The sequence below is a fragment of the Rousettus aegyptiacus genome, unplaced genomic scaffold, assembly GCF_014176215.1.
Source record: "Rousettus aegyptiacus isolate mRouAeg1 unplaced genomic scaffold, mRouAeg1.p scaffold_m13_p_10, whole genome shotgun sequence".
NCBI lineage: Eukaryota > Metazoa > Chordata > Mammalia > Chiroptera > Pteropodidae > Rousettus > Rousettus aegyptiacus.
Genome location: NW_023416285.1, coordinates 24,341,695 through 24,359,765, shown reverse-complemented (window position 1 = coordinate 24,359,765; position 18,071 = coordinate 24,341,695). Strand labels below are relative to the sequence as shown.

The window sequence follows — 18,071 nt, the reverse complement described above, 5'->3', positions numbered from 1 at the left end:
GCACAGAGGATAGCTTAAAAGACCACCTAAGCTAAAAATACGAACAGGATTCCAGCCAGGTTTCAGGGATCGGTGGCTCCAACGATATATCCAAGGTGAGGACCAGGTTAGCAAAAGAAGACTACCAGGTGAACATCAGCCATGCCAAGATTGCAGCTCATAGGTATACCAGTTTTACCACGTTATAGGTGTTTGCAGAGGTGACCAGAGGATAACACAGAACTGGATAAGCAACTTTCCCACCTCTTCATGGACAACCTTTTAAAAGAAGGAAGAAGTCGGGAAATGGGAGAAAATCAAAAGGGATCTAGTTGATTGCAAAGACACTTTTTAGGCCAGAAATCTGAACTTAATTGACAAATTAACTTTGAGAGACCAGATATATGAGGACTTTCCAAAACTCTCCACACCACCTGAAGGCTTTGCAGGACATGAGCGTGTGGGGTCAGTTCCATCCATGTAGGCGTCTCTTTTAACTGTTCCACTGCCCCATTCAGGAGCCATGTTAGTAAGACACTGTACTTAACTGGGGCTTCTCCAACAAGGACTGAGCTGTTTTTCTGGGTCAAACACAAGGAAGCAAAAAAGAATCTTTTGTTACTAGGTTTCCCAAACTTTCTGCATGCCTCAGCCCAAGATAGGAGAGTAAGAATTCCCTCATAGGACCTCTTTTTTCCTCTTCGTTGAATTTGGTAGGAACTTTCTTTAAGTTTTAGCCCTCGTCCTCTCTACAGTATGAATTATAGAAAAATTCTATGGTGTAAGTCTTTCAACTTAGGTTCTCACTATATAAATGAAAGATTTTTGAATAAATAAAGTTTCAAATGTCAACACAATATTCTAATATTTTTTTACTTAAACATACTCAATAAAACACTTCATTTCTCAATATTATTTATACTTTTATTAAGGAAGGCTGAATGCTCCAACATATAAACCCTTCTAAATTGATCAGGAACTAAGAAAAAGGAAAAATTGGTTCTCTGAACTGAAAAGAAAACTCTGTATCATATCTCATTAGTAAAAATCATATAATGTCAAAAATTTTTATTCTTATTTATTTCTCCAATACTAGTTCATCCTCTAACAAAACTCTTAGGGGAGAAGTCAATATATAATTACATTATTCTTCACTCACAAAATTACGTCAAACATAATAGCACTCAGTGCAGCAGTGTTACTAATTCGATAATTTAAAATATAGTCTTTAAACTTTCAAAATGTAATTGGGGAAAAAAGGATTCCTATCTAAAATTCCTTCTAAAACCTGGGCTAAAATTTGAAGTATCACAGATTTCTGAGAACATAATTTCAAAAAGCTCTAGATTCTCTTCTAGGAAGGAAGAAATTGGATTATTTTAACACTGAAATCTCAATAGTAACTTTAGAATTTCTGGAGGAACAAACCCCCTTTTTATTTAGTCATATTATTGGGAAATGTATAAAAAAGGAAATACTTAAATGGGAAAGAAGTTCAGTTGGAATATTTTAAGCATTTATGATTTGCGAGTACTGTTATTCATATGTTTTCTTTATACCAAGTGCAAATAAGATGCTTTTGTAATGGTATATTTGTCTGTCATAATTAGCTTATGAATCTAAAATTTAAACATTTCTATTTATCGATATTAACCAAATAGCTAAACAATTTTGCCACAGTGATTTTTCAAATGCACATCTTTATGTTCTTTCTCTTTACTATTGAATATTTGAAAGCATTGTGAACAAACCCCTTTGATTGGACTTCAGCAATCCGTGCATTTTCTTAATCACATAATATAAAGTTCTCATTAACATTGAATTCTATAATCCCCATATTAGTTCTTTCTGTTAAATGAAAACTAATCTATGTTTTTTAATTAACCGTGTTTTTTTTTCTTTCTTAGAGCTCAACTGCTAGATTATAAAGTGGCTCTGAACTTGACCAAATATCTTAAAATGGAAAAGGACTTTTTACCATGGCAGAGAGTCATTTCAGCTATAACCTATATCATTAGCATGTTTGAAGATGATACAGAGCTATACCCTATGATTGAGGTGATGTTAATAATATATCTTAGGAAAGTAAATGTTTAGTCATTAGCAGACTAGAAAGGTTTCTGAGAGAAGTTGCTGCTGGGAGACACAATTGCAGGAAAGTGCAATGACTTGGAACGTGCCAGTATTTCTGGTTCAGTATACCGCCTGAAGGTATATTTTAGTGTTAAAAAGCATACAAAGATTAATGTTTTCTTTAAAATGGACAACATTTTGGGGTTGCAGGGCTGGGTGAAAAAGGTAAAGGGATGGCGAAGTACAAATTAGTAGTTACAAAACAGTCACAGGACTGTAGAGTACAGAATAGTGAATATAGTAGATATTATTGTAATGGCTGTGTGTAGTGCTACAGTAATCGGGGGGATCACTTCATAAATTAACTGAAACTAATATAAAATAATAAAAAATACATATTTCTTTATAAAACTACATTTTAAACCCTAGATTCTAAGTAGATCCTTTTTATAATGGACTTATCCAAGTCAAAATGAATTTATTCTTACCAAAACATATTATATTTCATGTTATTTCAACAATAACATTATTGTTACTGCTGTTATTTCCACACTGAGATTTTAGTACAAGGTAGTCATTTTAAATACTTTACTTTCTGTAGCACTTTGGGAAGACATTTGTAATTTTAAACAAATTCTAGGTTCAAATGTCTAGCTCTTCCACTTAGTAAATGAAAGAACTTGGACAAATGATTTAATATTTGTGAGTCTTAATTTTCTTTATGTGATAGGAATGTGAGCACTTGGTTGCCTATGGTAATGGGATAGTGAGGAGCATGTAATATAAATGTCCTTTGTAAATCCAAAGGCAATATACAAATATTAGTTATCATTATTAATATTTCATAAATACCTGAACAATCTCATTAGTGCCATAAGTATGTCAGGTGTTATTCTATTTCTCAAAAATGCTAAGTAAGAAGTGGAAGTTATAAGAGGCTTACCCAACGTTTTATAAAACATTGGAGACTGATCAGAATGGTTTTAGCTTCAGGATTGAAACTAAATTGCAATGTGCTGAGAACTGAATATATCCCTTTCCTGAGGACAGGCTCAAAGTTCTCTGAACTAGTAGAAAAAAATGATTGCAACAGAAGGGGCTGTAGATTATAATAAATGAGAGACTACTGATAAATAATGGATTATTACTCATCGAACATGATTTTTTTATTTCAGGAATACTTCAGAGATCAAGTGAAACCCACTGCAGATGATCTGACGTGGGATGATACTGGAGACCACCTCACAAAGTTATTTTTTACATTTTTAAAACTAATATTAATTTAATATCTGTTTGTGTGTTCTAAAATGTGTTGAAAAGTGTTCAAGACCCAGCTTTGTGTGTGTTTGTTTCCTAAGGTTACTCCGTACCTCAGTGCTAGGGCTTGCATGCAAAATGGGAGACAAAGAAGCCTTGGGCAACGCTTCTGAGTTATTTCAGCAGTGGCTAAGTGGGACTGTAAGGTAACTGTCCACCATGTTTTCTTTTCTAGAAGATTTTAAACTGCGAAATGAAAACTTAACATATCTGAAGCACTGTTTATTCTTCTAGGATTCCTGTAAATCTCAGGCTCCTGGTATACAGGTATGGAATGCAGACCTCTGGCAATGAGACTTCTTGGAACTACACTCTTGATCAATACCAGAAAACTTCATTAGCTCAAGAAAAAGAAAAACTGCTGTATGGATTAGCATCAGTGAAGAACATTACTCTTTTGTCAAGGTAAGTTGGAACTCTTTTTTTTTTCGTGTCTATAAATGGTATTTGATGGTTTCAGTCTCTTGTAGATGCTAATTAAAGTATGATATATTTCCAGAAAATCTATTAAAAATTATTTTTCATGCCAGAAACAAAGTATCTATGTAATAGTGGCCTAAATAATAAAGACATGTAATCTCATATGAAAAAATGCTGGAGGTAGACACTTTTCAGTTGTGTGCAGTGGTTCAACATTTTTATCTAAGGCCTGGGCTCCTGCTCTTTCTGTTTTGTCATCTCTACATATTAGATGTCTCATGACTTCCTGAGCTCCAAACATTTTTTTCTTCATACATATGTGTTCAGTGGAAGGAAGACAGGAGCAAAGAGTCCCTCCTCACAGGGTGCTGTATGTTATGTTAAGAGGTCAGTTCCCTCCACTTTCCCTCATAATCCAGAACTGGTCACACTTGATCACATGAGTCTACCACTTGATCATTTGTGGACTTGGAGGAACTTAAATTCCTTTTACTGATTTGGGTCAATCATGATACTCTGAAGCTGAGATAAGAGTCTACCTTCTCTAGGATCAAAGATACCTTGATCCAACACCTGAACAAAACTGGTCTCTGTCAGTAGAGGAGTGTCTGCCACAATATGCGCACACTCATATACACACATAAAGTGCATTTACAGTCCATTCAAAAGGTATAGCCTGCTTGAAGCTCATCTATGAATCTGCTCCCACTCTCACATATGACCCAAATCACCTAACTTCTGACTTAATTAGTTTTTTTTCTTAGTTATGGTCTTTGAGTTATTTACTTCATTCATTTAATCAATACTTATAATATCTTTTCTATGTGTAAGTATCTAGATTTGGGGACTAAAAATGAATAAGACATGATATCTATCCTTGAGAAACTCATAGGTGCATGGGAGAGGCAGAATGTAAATTATAAATTACAATGCAGTAAGCAATTTGTAAGGACTACCAGAAATAGTTTGTTTTCACCTGGCAGGACCAACAATACACCTTCACCATCTTACCTCAAGGCTATCTGTCAGTTCTGCTCACTTCCCTAAGATAGACTACCAAGAACTTGATCATCTTGACAGTCCACAAAACATCACATTAATCCATTACCTGGATGGCATTGTGCTAATTATATCTGATAAGAAAATTAAAAAATGCTTAGATGCCTTCCTACGACATGGACCAGAGGTAAAAGATAAATTGCACACAAATTCAGTGGCCCACCACTCTAGTGCATTTCTGGAAGTTGAATGGTCTAGAGCATGTTGAAATATTCCCTCTAGATACAGCCAGGGCATAAATTTAATAAAAATTTATTGATTTGGCTACTTAATCTATTGAGTTGGATTTATTTGCATTATACTACAATTATACACAACTAATCTAACCATAGAGGTTACATTGGAAGGTTGTTTATTACAATCTTGTGAAGAACAAATAAGACTTAACTGTTATTCCATAATAAAATGAGTATAAATACTTTTCCTTAACTTTTGGCTCCCTTTTTATAGTTCAGTGGGATCATAGCTAAATTGGTAAAGTGTTTCTATCTAATAGATACAATTTCTTATTTAATTCATATTAAAAATGTGATGTTTATTGTTTTTAGTACTTTCAAAATAATTCAATATTTAATGTTTCTGTAGTTTATATTTCGGTAATCCTCAAAATCATAGGTTTAAAAAAAAGGTTAAATATTTTTGAAAAAAATTAAATTGTGTTTTACCATTTGTCATATTTAACTAACTTTGTTGATTGGTGCATCAAGAATCGAATTATAAGAATGAAAGCTATGTTCTATTAGAATTTAACTAAGGGTGAACATTAAAATTCATTTTGAATTTTTGGCTTGTCTTAGGTATTTGGATTTGCTCAAAGACTCAAACCTTATTAAAACTCAAGATGTGTTTACAGTCATCCGATATATCTCATATAACAGCTATGGCAAGACCATGGCCTGGAATTGGATACAGCTCAACTGGGAATATTTAGTCAACAGGTGGGATGATCAGATAATGAATGGTTTGCTGTTCTCTTTGTTGGATACTATCTACAAGTTCTTTCTTTTTCTCTTTACTGTACTTCTTCTGACATCAGTACAATATAGGAAATGACATTTTATACAAGTTAAAGGATCATGGTATTTTCCTTCCAGGGAAGCAGTATACTAATTAATTTTCAGCATAATTTCTTATTTTGGAAAGTATCATTTCTACCTGATCTATAGAATTCTGAGATCTGAAGAAATGCCTAAATCACATTATTTTTAGTTTGATTAAAATAAGTTAATATAATTCTGCCTGTTATGCAAGCACCTAGCATAATTCCAGGCACATTTTTAGTTCCCAATTAATATTTAATGAAAACTAAATGAGAATTCCTGGACTTGGGTTCAAATTTTAGCCCTATAGCTTATTGAACTTATATGGATAATAAATTTTATCTCTCTTGACCAGATCATTAAACTTTAGGTATTTTGCAAAGCTCTTAAAAAAGAACTGTGTTTCCCAGGCAATAACAATTTTAAAATGGGAAATAGTAAATTAATTAAAGGGATGCTTTCCCAAATTTCTTATTTCTTCGGTCTCATACAGAAAAAATATTGCTATTCTTGGTCCCAATCCTCTAAATTTAATACTTATTTTCATTAAAAAGATGTTTCTTGGACAGGGTATAAAATATAATATAGGTTATAAATGCCAAACAAATGTGAAAATACTGAGCAAAAGACACTTACCATCTGTAATCTCCAACCCAGGGATAACCTCTGTTATCCCTTCCTAATTTCTTCTGTCTTCCTGTCAGCACTACCTAGTTAATTATCTTATCAGAAATACTAATTATGATGATAACTTTTATTTCTATTCTCTTTTCTACTCTACAATTCACCAGAGTGCCAATATGTTGATTCACATTTCTCATTCTTCTGAGATCTAGACTATGTCTCTAGCTCTCAGCCAAAATATTTTCCATTGCTTTTGCTTATTTTTGATAAATTTTTACCTTTTCTACTCTTGCAACAATTGAGTGTAACTGCTCATCCACCTCCATGAAGATTAATTGGCACGTGTGTGTGTGTGTCCAAGTGTGGGTATGATGCTTTGTTCATCTGTTTATAATGGTTTCAATAAAATGCTTGCTTTAGAATGAATAAATCTACCTATTCAGAATATGTTGAAATGTGGGGTTAACAGTTCATATTCTGCAAGATAATACCTTCCATTTTAAAAGATACATACTTAATGACAAATACTGTGTGGTTTGTTTTAATTTGAAAAGAATATAAAATGATTTTTTTTGGTACACGCTGCAGGAAACCTATATAGATGAAGAGCAATGGTTATTTTTGCATTGTGTGAAAAGATAAGTAAAAAATGTTAATTTTGCATAATAAAATGGTCATTCCTTTATTGTTTATTAAATAGAGCAGCAGTGGTCCCCAACTTTTTTGGCAGCAGGGACTGGTGCTCCTATGAGAATCTAATGCCTGATAATCTGAGTCAGTGTTGCTAATGCTGGGGAGCTGCTGCAAATACAGGTGAAGCTTCATTCACTTGCCTGCCGCTCACCTCCTGCTGTGTGACCCTGTTCCGAAAAGGCCACTGACTGGTACCGGTCCATGGCCCAGGGGTTGGAAACCCCTGAAATAGCCTATTTCTCAAGACTTATTTGAATAGCTCTAATGTAATTTATTACAACTGATGCATTTTTCATTTTTAAAAACTAGTTCATTTTTATTCCTCTTTAAAATTTAAGAAGCAGGAAAAAAACAGGTCTTACCTTGTCATAAGTCATAAACATCTGGCCTTAAAATAAATCTATTAGACATAATACTAAATTTTTTCAAGAAAAATAAATTGATAAACTAATTCCAGTGCTAGTTCCAAAACCCTCACCCAAGGCTTTTAATATTTCTTCATAGTCTAATGATCTAATTCTCATGAGGTATTATTTTAAATAACTTCAAACATAAAATTATGTAATAATGATATATTCAACATACACACAAGAAAACAAACAATGTCCAATATCAATTATGGTTAGTTTAAATAAAGAGAATTTTCACATTAAAATTGGATAAGACACATTAAATAGAAATGAGCCAAGCTTTATCCAAATATTTCCAAACTCTTGAAAATTTTCTAGACTTCAGAATGAGTGGTTTTACTACCTCTATTTCTGAATAATTTATTGTCATCCTAAAATGAATAAGCTGCTTTTTTTAATAAAACTTTTATCATGTGATTTTTATGACAACTGATGGCAACACCACTAATGTCTTTTCCAGTTGAGAGTTAACCACAAAGTTCCAAAGATATTTCAGAAATATTTCTTTGCTTCTATTTAATTTCAGTAAACTAATAGATAAAACTGTGAAGTTGGATGAACCTCATAAATTAGTAGTGTGATGTGATAAAGTTTGGTTTTAATTTATGACTATGGCTGAAAAAATTAAGTCAATGGGACATGACTGGAACTATTTAAACAATACTTCATAAACAAAATAATTTAATAAATACTTTGTGTTCATCGAAATTATTTATTTTGGGAAACATAACCATACTTATGTAACTATTAAGTCCAGGATTATTTTCACATAATCGCTTTTTAAAATGTTTAAGATATAATTAAATCTTATTTTTGTTTTAAAAGTTATGAATGTGATAAATATATAGCATATTTCCCCTTCAGCTCTAAACTTTATGTGCTACTACTGGTTTCTTAGGTATGAACATATTTTGTTCTTACACTTCTAGTGTTTATACAGGTAGTTGCAGTCTTTATTCAATTTATTCATTGCTAGTTCCCAAATATATCCTTTAATTTTTAGTCCTTAATAACAAAATAGAAGAGGAAAATTATAGAAATTATAGAAGGGCATTGAGAAAAATTGTTTTCTTACCTGTAATTAGCTGATTTTCTTTGAATCTGTAGAATATAATTACAGCAACTTACTGCGATTTCCTTTTTTAAATCCCCATTTTCTTATTATAAAAGTATTATTGTTTTGCACAAAATGCGGATAAGCAAAAATAAGGATACAAAAATCTCCCATAATCCTATTTTCTAGAAATAACCCCTGTTGTCACACTCTTGTTTTTTCTTAAGTCATTTTTTATGGCAATTTATTTACAGAAATAGAATCATATTATACATTTGGTTTTATAATCTTTCTTTCTCAGATCATCCTATATTGTGGACATCTTTTCATGTCTTCAAGTGTGCTTCTTCAATGTTATTTTTAAAGCTCACCTACGTTCCAATGTGTAGATACATCTTAATTTATTTAGCCAGTCTCCATCTGTTAGACAATAGAATTGTTCCAAATGTGCCACTATATAAATGATGTATTGATAGATATCTTTGAAACTGAATCACTTTATTCTTTGAAATTCCTTGAGAATTTCCTTAAAATACAAATAATACTGGAAGTAATACTGTTCTGTTAAAGGATGATTTCATTTTTAGGGTTTCTGATGAATGTTGCAGAATTGTCGCCCAGAAAAAATTTTACTAATAACTTTGCCTATGTTTCCAACCTTTGCAAATGCTGTTATTTAAAAATATTCTTGCTAATTGAGTATGTCAAAACTGGTATCTCGTTTTAAATTATAATTTTTTCATCTAGTAAATCTCATGGAGCATCTACTGTATGCTAGGCATTGTGCTTGGCTTTGAAGATACGATAGTAAAGGGAAACAAATCTGGTTCCTTGTGCTCATGGAGCTTAGAGTCTAGCAAAGGAAACCGTTATTAAGTAAAGAATCACATGAATATGTGTATACTTAACACTGTAATAATTTCAAATAGAAGAATTTGGAGCACATTGAAAGTGTGTAGGTGAAAAACTATCCAAGTCAAGAGAAGTTGGAGGGTTAAGGGCTTCCCTAAGAAAATGATGGTTAAGCTGAATTCTGAAAGAAAGGTAGGAGTTAATTAGGTAAACAGGAAGTGAAGCATTCCTGGCTGAATGCTTACTATCAGAAAAGAGGAAAGGTAAGAGCCAAGCTTTGCAGAGTCACATTAAGATTTGGGCTTTTGTTCTAAGAGCAATAAGCCACTAAAGAGTTTTAAGTAAGAAAATGAAATGCTCGATTTTACTTTGAAAAGAAATCTCTGGTGCTGAGATACAGCACAGATGGTGGCCAAAGCGAATTTGGGGAAAGCGATTAGAGAGCTATCGCAGTAGTCTTGCAAAAGGTAGTGGTAGATTAGACTATGGATGTAATGATGGAGATAAGGACATAAGAACAACATTTAGAAATAGATGGTAGATTAGAAATGGGAGATAAAAGTGAGCTGTCAAGAATAATGCCATAATTTTGAGAAGGAGAATGTTAAGTTTCTTTTGCTATATATGATGCCTTTGAGTCTCTTGAGATGTTAAAACAAAGATTGTCTAAAGGTTATAAATCCCTTGTCAAACACTACTTAAGGTTTGAGTACACTGAAGACTAAAAATGCCCATTTGATTTATTGGCATAAAAGCTATTGTAATTCTAGAAAGAGTTTTTCAGTGGAGTGATGGGAGGCAGAAACCAAATTAAAACAAATCAATAAATGAGCCAGTGGTGAGGAGATGGAAGCAAGAACTACAGAGAAATATCTTGAAAAGTTTGACTATGAATGAGGAGGTGAGAGAAAAGAAATTAAGAGATATAACAGATTGAGGGAAATGTTTTTTTTTTTGATATGGAATAAAATTTTAATGTTTAACATATTTAAAGGCTAATAAGAAATATCCAGTGAAGAATGAAAATTTAATATGTAAGAGAAAAAATATTTCTTTAAATTAAGCTTTGAAGAAAATGGAGAGAAATAGGAATCACAGTACAGGTGATAGAAGGAAAATAGGTACATTTGTATGTTTGTAAGCTAAAAGATATAGGAGTTACTATGTATTTTCTCGGTGAAGTGAAAGCAAGGAAGTAGGGAGGAAGGAAAGAGGGGGAGTGTTTGGAGGTTGAAAGAGAATGAAAACATTTGGAAAAAAAAAAAAACAATTCAAAGAGGAAGCAAATGAGTTTCTCAGGAAAATGTACAATGATTGCCAAGTTAGAGAGCTTATTTAAGAATAATATCCATGAATTTAAAGTGAGACATTATGGGGAAAGTTGGATGATCTCCCTTGGGAGAACTTGGCTACCTAGTGACCACAGAGTGGAAACTAAAAGGTAAATTACATCATGGAGGGTGCATAAGCAAATCATTTTATAGGAAGAGTACTTATGGATAATCGTGAGGTATAACCATGGGAATTGGTGGCAGAGGTAGAGTGAGGAAAATATGACTGGAAATAAGGAGGTCAAAAAAACTAAAGAGCCAAGATGTTATATTAATTACCCATGTGCACCTCAAAATCACCTCACAGAATGGAATGACTTGGAGTAGAGAGAAAAACTAGGAGTCAGGTGCCAGAGTGCATCATAAACGAGGTAAGGACAAATAACACGAAGGAATATAGGTCTTTATAGAGAGTGGAGGAATAATGGTCTGGAAGCAGCATTGGTGGGACTTGGCACACTTATTCCATTTCTGACCTGGTGCTATGAACAAGGTGGGAAAATAAATATTCCCCAAGTGAGAAGTGGTGTTCCCTGTAAAAGGATGGTTCCAGAGCACTAGATTGAACGGTTCAAGAAAGTGGGAAGATCTAGGGAGCTAAGTCAGAGAGGCAAGGAGGTACACATATCGTAGGGACAGTGTTGAGAATAGATGCCTCAGAATCTTAGATTTTTGGACATTGGCTGATATGAGATGAAGTAAGGGAAAGTGATTGCTTGAGACTTCTAAGACATAAAAGATGAGAGACACGGTGGATTTAAATTCAGTGGTGTCGGTGATAAGAGTAAGCATTGGACCTAGCGCACTGAAGATTATGGTTAATTATTAGAACTTTTTATCTTCTTCCCATTGGTATATTCTCTTTCTATTTCTTCTGCAAACTACCAATTCATTATTTTGCAAATTTCATGTTTGCATATTTCTCCCTCTCACTAATTGGAAAGATTTTTTATATAATGAAAATATTTGTTCTTTTTAAAACAAAGTAAAAAATTTCAACTTAATTTTATGGCTGTTTTTAGTATGAAACTTTTCAAAATGCTTGTGCAATAAACTTTATCAGTTTTTATTTTTATGGTTTCTGCCTTTGCTATGTGATAATTTTAAATGTAAAATTTCTCCTACTGCTTGTTGACTCCTTTATCTATCGATATATTTTCTTTCATCCTTCCCCAAACTTCCAACAGCTTACATTTTATATATATCTTCACGGTCGTTTTTCTTGCACTGTGATTAGTAGTGATGAGATGTTTACCTATCACCAATCATTGGTGTTATGGCCTATAAGGAAACTTCTGATTCTTGCCCTTTAAGAGAGAAAATACAAAAGGGACAAGGATGTAGATGATATTCTATCTTTGCACTTAGCTTCAGGTGTCTTTACTTAGCTAGGCTGATACAGATCATAACCCAAAAATACAAGTAGCTAACAAAGCTTTTTGAAAGCAAGATAAATAGCTTATATTCAAATTTCTGTGTCTGCAGGAAGATGCGTACAGCATTAGCATAAAGGTGATAGAGCTTTTCTGCTATAACAGAAACATAGACATGCAGCAGCCAGAAAGATATAAGTAATTATTTCTCACTCAGGTTAGTCTCTTTAAGGGAGTATTCCTAGTTGTTAGATGGTTTTGCAGCTTTAAACCTAGAGCCTCATCCTATCTGTGATTAAAGCTTGGAGAAAGAGTAGGGAATAAAAAAAAAGAAATCTAAGGCAAGCAATTTTCTTAAGTGAAGAGGCAGAAGTTGAACATACCACTTCTGCTCCTGTTCCAATGATAAGAACTGGGTCACCTGTCTCCACCTAGCTATGAAGGAGGCCGAGAAATGTAGGCCGTAGCTGGGTTTTCGTGTGTGCAGATGAAAGGAGAGTTGATTTCAGGAATAAAACAAGCTGTCTACCACGTTCAGGAAAGTGGTGTGAATCTATCTACAAAAAGAAGTGCAGAGTTTGCTAAGAATTTCTCCTGAATAGAATTATTTTAGATTAAATGTTATGCTTACTTTGAAAATTACTTTTAAAAAACCCCCACAAAATAAAAAGGAAATGTTTGCATCGAGAAAAGATTTAAAGTGCTGTGTACTTATATTCCTTTTTACTCCTCTAAATTTCTCTTTAGATACACAATCAATGACAGATACCTTGGCCGGATTGTCACAATAGCAGAGCCATTCAACACTGAACTACAGCTCTGGGAGGTATGAAGATAACACCTCTCTAAATGTGTCTTAGAAGGAACAAAACTAAACTTTTCCAAAAAAACGGAAATGGTATTTTCTCTATTCAGATCGCAGAACACAAAAAGAAAGAAATAATTATTATATCTAATTAAATGTATCCCTGTAATAAAAAAAGATGAAAAAAAAATCTGTACATGTTCAGTATAGATAGAATCATTGTAGGCTTAACTACATAGGACATGTCAGCAACAACATAACATTTTTAAAAACTATTTCTGACCTGTGCTTGGTCGAATCCTCAGACACAGAACCCTCAGATATGAAGGGCCGCCTGTACATCAAAACATCATGATGTACACCTTAACTGTGTACAGTTTTCGACAACTGTATCTCAATAAAGCAAAAAAAAAAATTAACAATTAAAAAATAAAATACACACCTATTTTTTCTAAACTGAAAAAAATTCAAGTAAGCAAGAAACAAAGTTTAAGATAAGAGAAAAGCAAGGTCTTGAGAGCTTAGAAGTCTGCATGAGATCATTCGGGTTAGCAATGCATGAAAAGTATATCTCCCCTTTCCTGGTAAATAATACCCCGAAATAAGTTGGTCAAGATGTAATTCTTTTCAGAATTTGTAGTTTTGGAATTTCAAAACTAAACCCAAATCTTTTAGGTTTCAAATATCTGAATTCCTAGAGGGGAGAAAACGTATATTAATAATGGACACATTATATGAATGCTCGATATCTGTGTATTAGATATTGGAATGTTAACATTCTTCTGTGTGTTAAGAAACAAAATAGTTCCTATTTTTGTAAATAATAAGTCATACTATGCTTGAGTTTAGGGGAGAGTTTTGGAGGGAAGTAGGAAGATAAAATCAAATTTAACAGATTTTTTTTTATGTGTTCTTAATAAGTGAACTGCAAGTATATTAAAATGTTCTAGACCCCGGAAGTGAAAAGCTAAACACAGCCATCATTCCACAGACCAGATTTGCCAGGGACCACCCTGGGGAATGTACAGAAAACAGAGAATCCGGCAGTAACTAGAATGGGCATGCCAGCTGCTAGCATGCTGCTCTCCTTCCTTAATATGTCAGGGCCTCTTTTGGCTTGACACATTGCCAGGCACCCAAAAGCCATGGGTTGCTATGACCAATCTGAGAGATAGGCTCAATCTAAGTGATGCACCGAGATGTATCTCAATGTCATGTAGTGATACTGGATTTCTAGGTAAGAAAGAAACAAATCCACTTCTGTAAATGAAATTCTTGAAGAATAATTGGACTTAAAAATGACGTTCTTAATTATTTCCCTCTCTTTTACAGATGGAGAGCTTTTTCAAAAAATATCCAGAAGCTGGAGCAGGAGAAAAACCTAGGCAGCAAGTGCTGGAAACAGTGAAAAACAACATCGAGTGGCTAAAACAAAATAGAGAGAGTATAAGAGAATGGTTTTTTGATTTAACTAGGAATGGTTAATGTGTTCAAATATATTTTAATTTTGTAAATCTGTAGTTTTTCCTATTAAGCATTTGATAACCTAATTTATAAGCACTGTGGAGGGAATCTTATACACAGATACTGCTTTTGCTAAGCATTATGTTTTATGTCTTGCAAAGCTTTAAAATTGTTCATCTTTGTTTATGAAGGAAGATACTAATAGAGTGGTTAATGTACTCAGGGATTTCTTCTAAGTGTACTTCATAGGAGATTTTTTTACAAGCAAGAGAATTTAATAGCCATTTTAATGTTTTTAAATATCGTTCTTTGTACCTTTAATCTATGAAAATAGAACAATTTGGTCTTAACTTTACATTTTTAGTACCAAAGAAACACCACTAATCTTTTCTCTTGATTGATTTCAAGGTTTAAATAGCAGTACTTGAGCGACCAATATTACCATCTTAATCTTTATTTTATTATTTAGAATTACACAGATCTAATATCATTTTATTCACATATGTCTTATTCCTTTAAATCTTTCCAAAGTAACAAGGCTTAACTTTTACTCAAGGATCGCATGCATTAGCCAAAGAAATGGCTGACTATTGCCTTTACTCTTATAAAATCAACAAGAAAACTCTCCTGTTCTTTTTAAAATAAATCTGAATGGTTACCTTGAGAAATATATATTGTTTTTCAGTGTCACTTTACTCTTGAATATGACGACTGCAGTGTTTCTCAAATAATTTAGCACGACAAAGATAAGATTCAAGAAACCTGCCTTGTTTCATGCTTGGTACTGTGGCAGCCTGTTCCATTCCCCACAAAGCTCCTTCGAATATGCTATGAAATCAGAGGAAAAATAGTGCTTAACTCTGCTCCATGGATTTTAGAGGGAAAAGACTAAATAATTGGAAACTGGTCAGAAAAAAGCGAAGGCTGATTATTCTATAAAACTAAATGGAATTAGAATTTAGCTTCGAACTAACCTAGCAATCTAAGTGTGAAAATGAGAAAACACATGGACGTCTCCAGCATGACTCTGCATATCCTGAGGCTACATCTTCTTACAGTAACTTTTATGTATAAACCTCTATCCTAATCCATACAGAATAGCGTGGATCAAATTTATATTCGTGACTTGATTGAAAACATTAGTTATAGTTAATATGGCGCTTGATGCCTATTAGATCCACAATTTAAGTTCAATAAGCAGAAAAGACAATAAATTACTATGTTCCAATCTGCTGTATGTAGAAAACCTAAGTTTATTTGGAACCTTCAGAAGTATAAGATAACTTAAGATTTACTTGATAATAATTGAAGCATATGAAAACAATCAAAATCTTAGCTTTGACTTTATTTGCATAGTAATGCGCCTTAATCAAATCCTCTCAAACTTTGTAAACATTCTTATTGCTGTCCTTTATCATTCCTCAGTTCACACAGCTAAAGTGACAAATACAAATGTAGACAAGAAAAAAATAAAAAGATAAAAAGAAATTTCCAGACCGAAACTTTAAAAATACTATTTTAAATTGCTTCAGAAGAAAAAAAACACGTTAACACTACAAATCATGAGGAAAACTCCACTATGCTCATGGGGATTTACACTGTAACTTCAAATTAACCACAATCAAAACCAACACTTGAAGTCTATGTATTGTTTCAAGTGTACAAATAAAGAAGTGGGATGATATCCTTCTGCTTCACGTAATAAATGAGTTTTTTAAAGAAAAATACAAGTTTGAGGGAGACAGTAAAACAGATTCCAATTTGTCTATGGGTCATTCTATTTCATTTTGTTTTAAGCACTAAAATTAGAATGAATGGGTTAGTTCTCTTTACCCCATGTGAAGAAGAGCTGTGCACACTTTGACGTAATAACTCCACGAGCCCATTAGCCCTTCTCAAACAGTATCTGGTTTTTAAAAGGCTGATGGTCAATAGGAACACCTGCGCTAAGACATTTTACTACTATACTGACTTAATTTTGTCACAGTTTTCACAGAGGCAAGAAAAATTAGTGTGTTGTTTTCAAAAATTAAACCACAGTAAAACCATCAACTTCAAAAACATAACTGGAAGGAAAGATCAGCAAGGTCATGTAGCGAGAATAGGGCCACTATCACTGCCTTCCCTCTACTCACCCTGTGCCTAGATTTCAGATCTTTGCTATGGACCCACAGAAACTAGAAGTTTAAATAATTAAACCATGAATGTAAAAGTGACAGGCGGAGAAATTTGGGAAGTAGAAACGTATAGTTGGGTTGAAGGCAGTGGTATTCCTATAGTTGGCCCGCCATGCTGGTGATGTTTAGTCCAAAAACAGATAAATATGAGATGAGAAGAATAATCTAGAATAGTAATTCTCAAAGGAGATTAGGGATAAGGAGGGAACAAAAGGAAGGGGAGTAGAATTACCAACGGAGCTTTCAAAAACATTGCTAAATAACAACAACAATAATAATAAGCACTTTTGTGTTTACCAAGCACTGTTCTAAATACTTAGCATTCCACACACATTAATCTTTAATATTAAAACTTTACAAAAACCCCATGAGGTGGTACTGTTAATATCCCTATTTTGCAAATGGAGAAACTGAGACAGAAGTTAGAGAAGTTGCCCAAGCCATAAAAGTATTATCTAGCACCAGCCAGGATTTGAACATAGGCAGTTTATCACCAGAACCTATGCTCTTAACCACTGTGTTAGAGCTGAAACTCACAGTTTAAACTTAGAGTGATCTGGGTTTGAATTTCAGCTACTTGGTAGTTTAGCACCTTTAGTCTCTCTATTCTTCAGTTTCCCCATCCATAAAGTAGGAATAAAAATAATAACTACCTCAATGGTTAGTTGTGAGAATTAAATGCAAAAATGCATGTGAAAGATGCATGAGCGGGAAATAACCACTCAACAAACATTAGATGTTTTAAAATAAAAAAATAGATGGAGATCAATCTTAAAAACATTGGCGCAGATAAAATCAGTTTAGCCATATAAGCAGAGATTCATTTATCTTATTTTTCAAGATTAACTTGACCTGGGTCATTTCTTGTTTTTACCCCTGGAAATCATAAACTAAACAAAATGTTACTCAAGGTTGATATGAAACAATCACTAACCAATTCCCTACCATGTAAGAAAATTTTTCTATTGTAACCAGTCACTGTGAAAAATAAACAGACACTCCCTTGTCACTGTGTAAGCTGCTTTATAACAGCATAGCCCCGAGCCTCGGTCCAAGTTTTGGTTTGAGTGCTCCCAGTTCGTGAACTATTTTTTTTGGTGTATGCACAATAACCTTTTACTAATTACTACTCCTATGATTCATTGGTTTTACCTCAGCTATTTCTGAACTTTTGGCAGATGCTGTTATTGTTGCTATTAAGATAATCCCTCAGTCCCCACTTAAGACACTAGTTTGGAGAATATAATAAACTTGATTCAGGAATAACCAAACCTAAGCAACTGAAGGCACTAAAGAGAGGCAATGTGTTCCCACCCTGTCCCCCCTCTACCTCCACCCTCCAAAAAAAACCTGAGAATAAATAGGGGAGAAGATAAGCTACATGAAGAAAAAAAACCAAT

The 18,071-nt window shown here is 33.4% G+C and overlaps 1 protein-coding gene across 1 annotated transcript in view; it reads left to right on the top strand.

Annotated features, from left to right (window-relative positions):
* Window positions 1-15,166, top strand: part of LOC107508816 (glutamyl aminopeptidase) — a 73,040-nt gene extending 57,874 nt beyond the window's left edge. The window contains exons 14-20 of the mRNA XM_016140824.2: window positions 1,887-2,037; window positions 3,228-3,301; window positions 3,411-3,515; window positions 3,604-3,774; window positions 5,646-5,786; window positions 12,973-13,051; window positions 14,363-15,166. Coding sequence (XP_015996310.2) covers window positions 1,887-2,037; window positions 3,228-3,301; window positions 3,411-3,515; window positions 3,604-3,774; window positions 5,646-5,786; window positions 12,973-13,051; window positions 14,363-14,515 — 874 coding nt within the window. The 3' untranslated portion in view covers window positions 14,516-15,166. The remainder of the gene's footprint in view (window positions 1-1,886; window positions 2,038-3,227; window positions 3,302-3,410; window positions 3,516-3,603; window positions 3,775-5,645; window positions 5,787-12,972; window positions 13,052-14,362) is intronic.
* The last annotated feature ends 2,905 nt before the right edge of the window (window positions 15,167-18,071 follow it).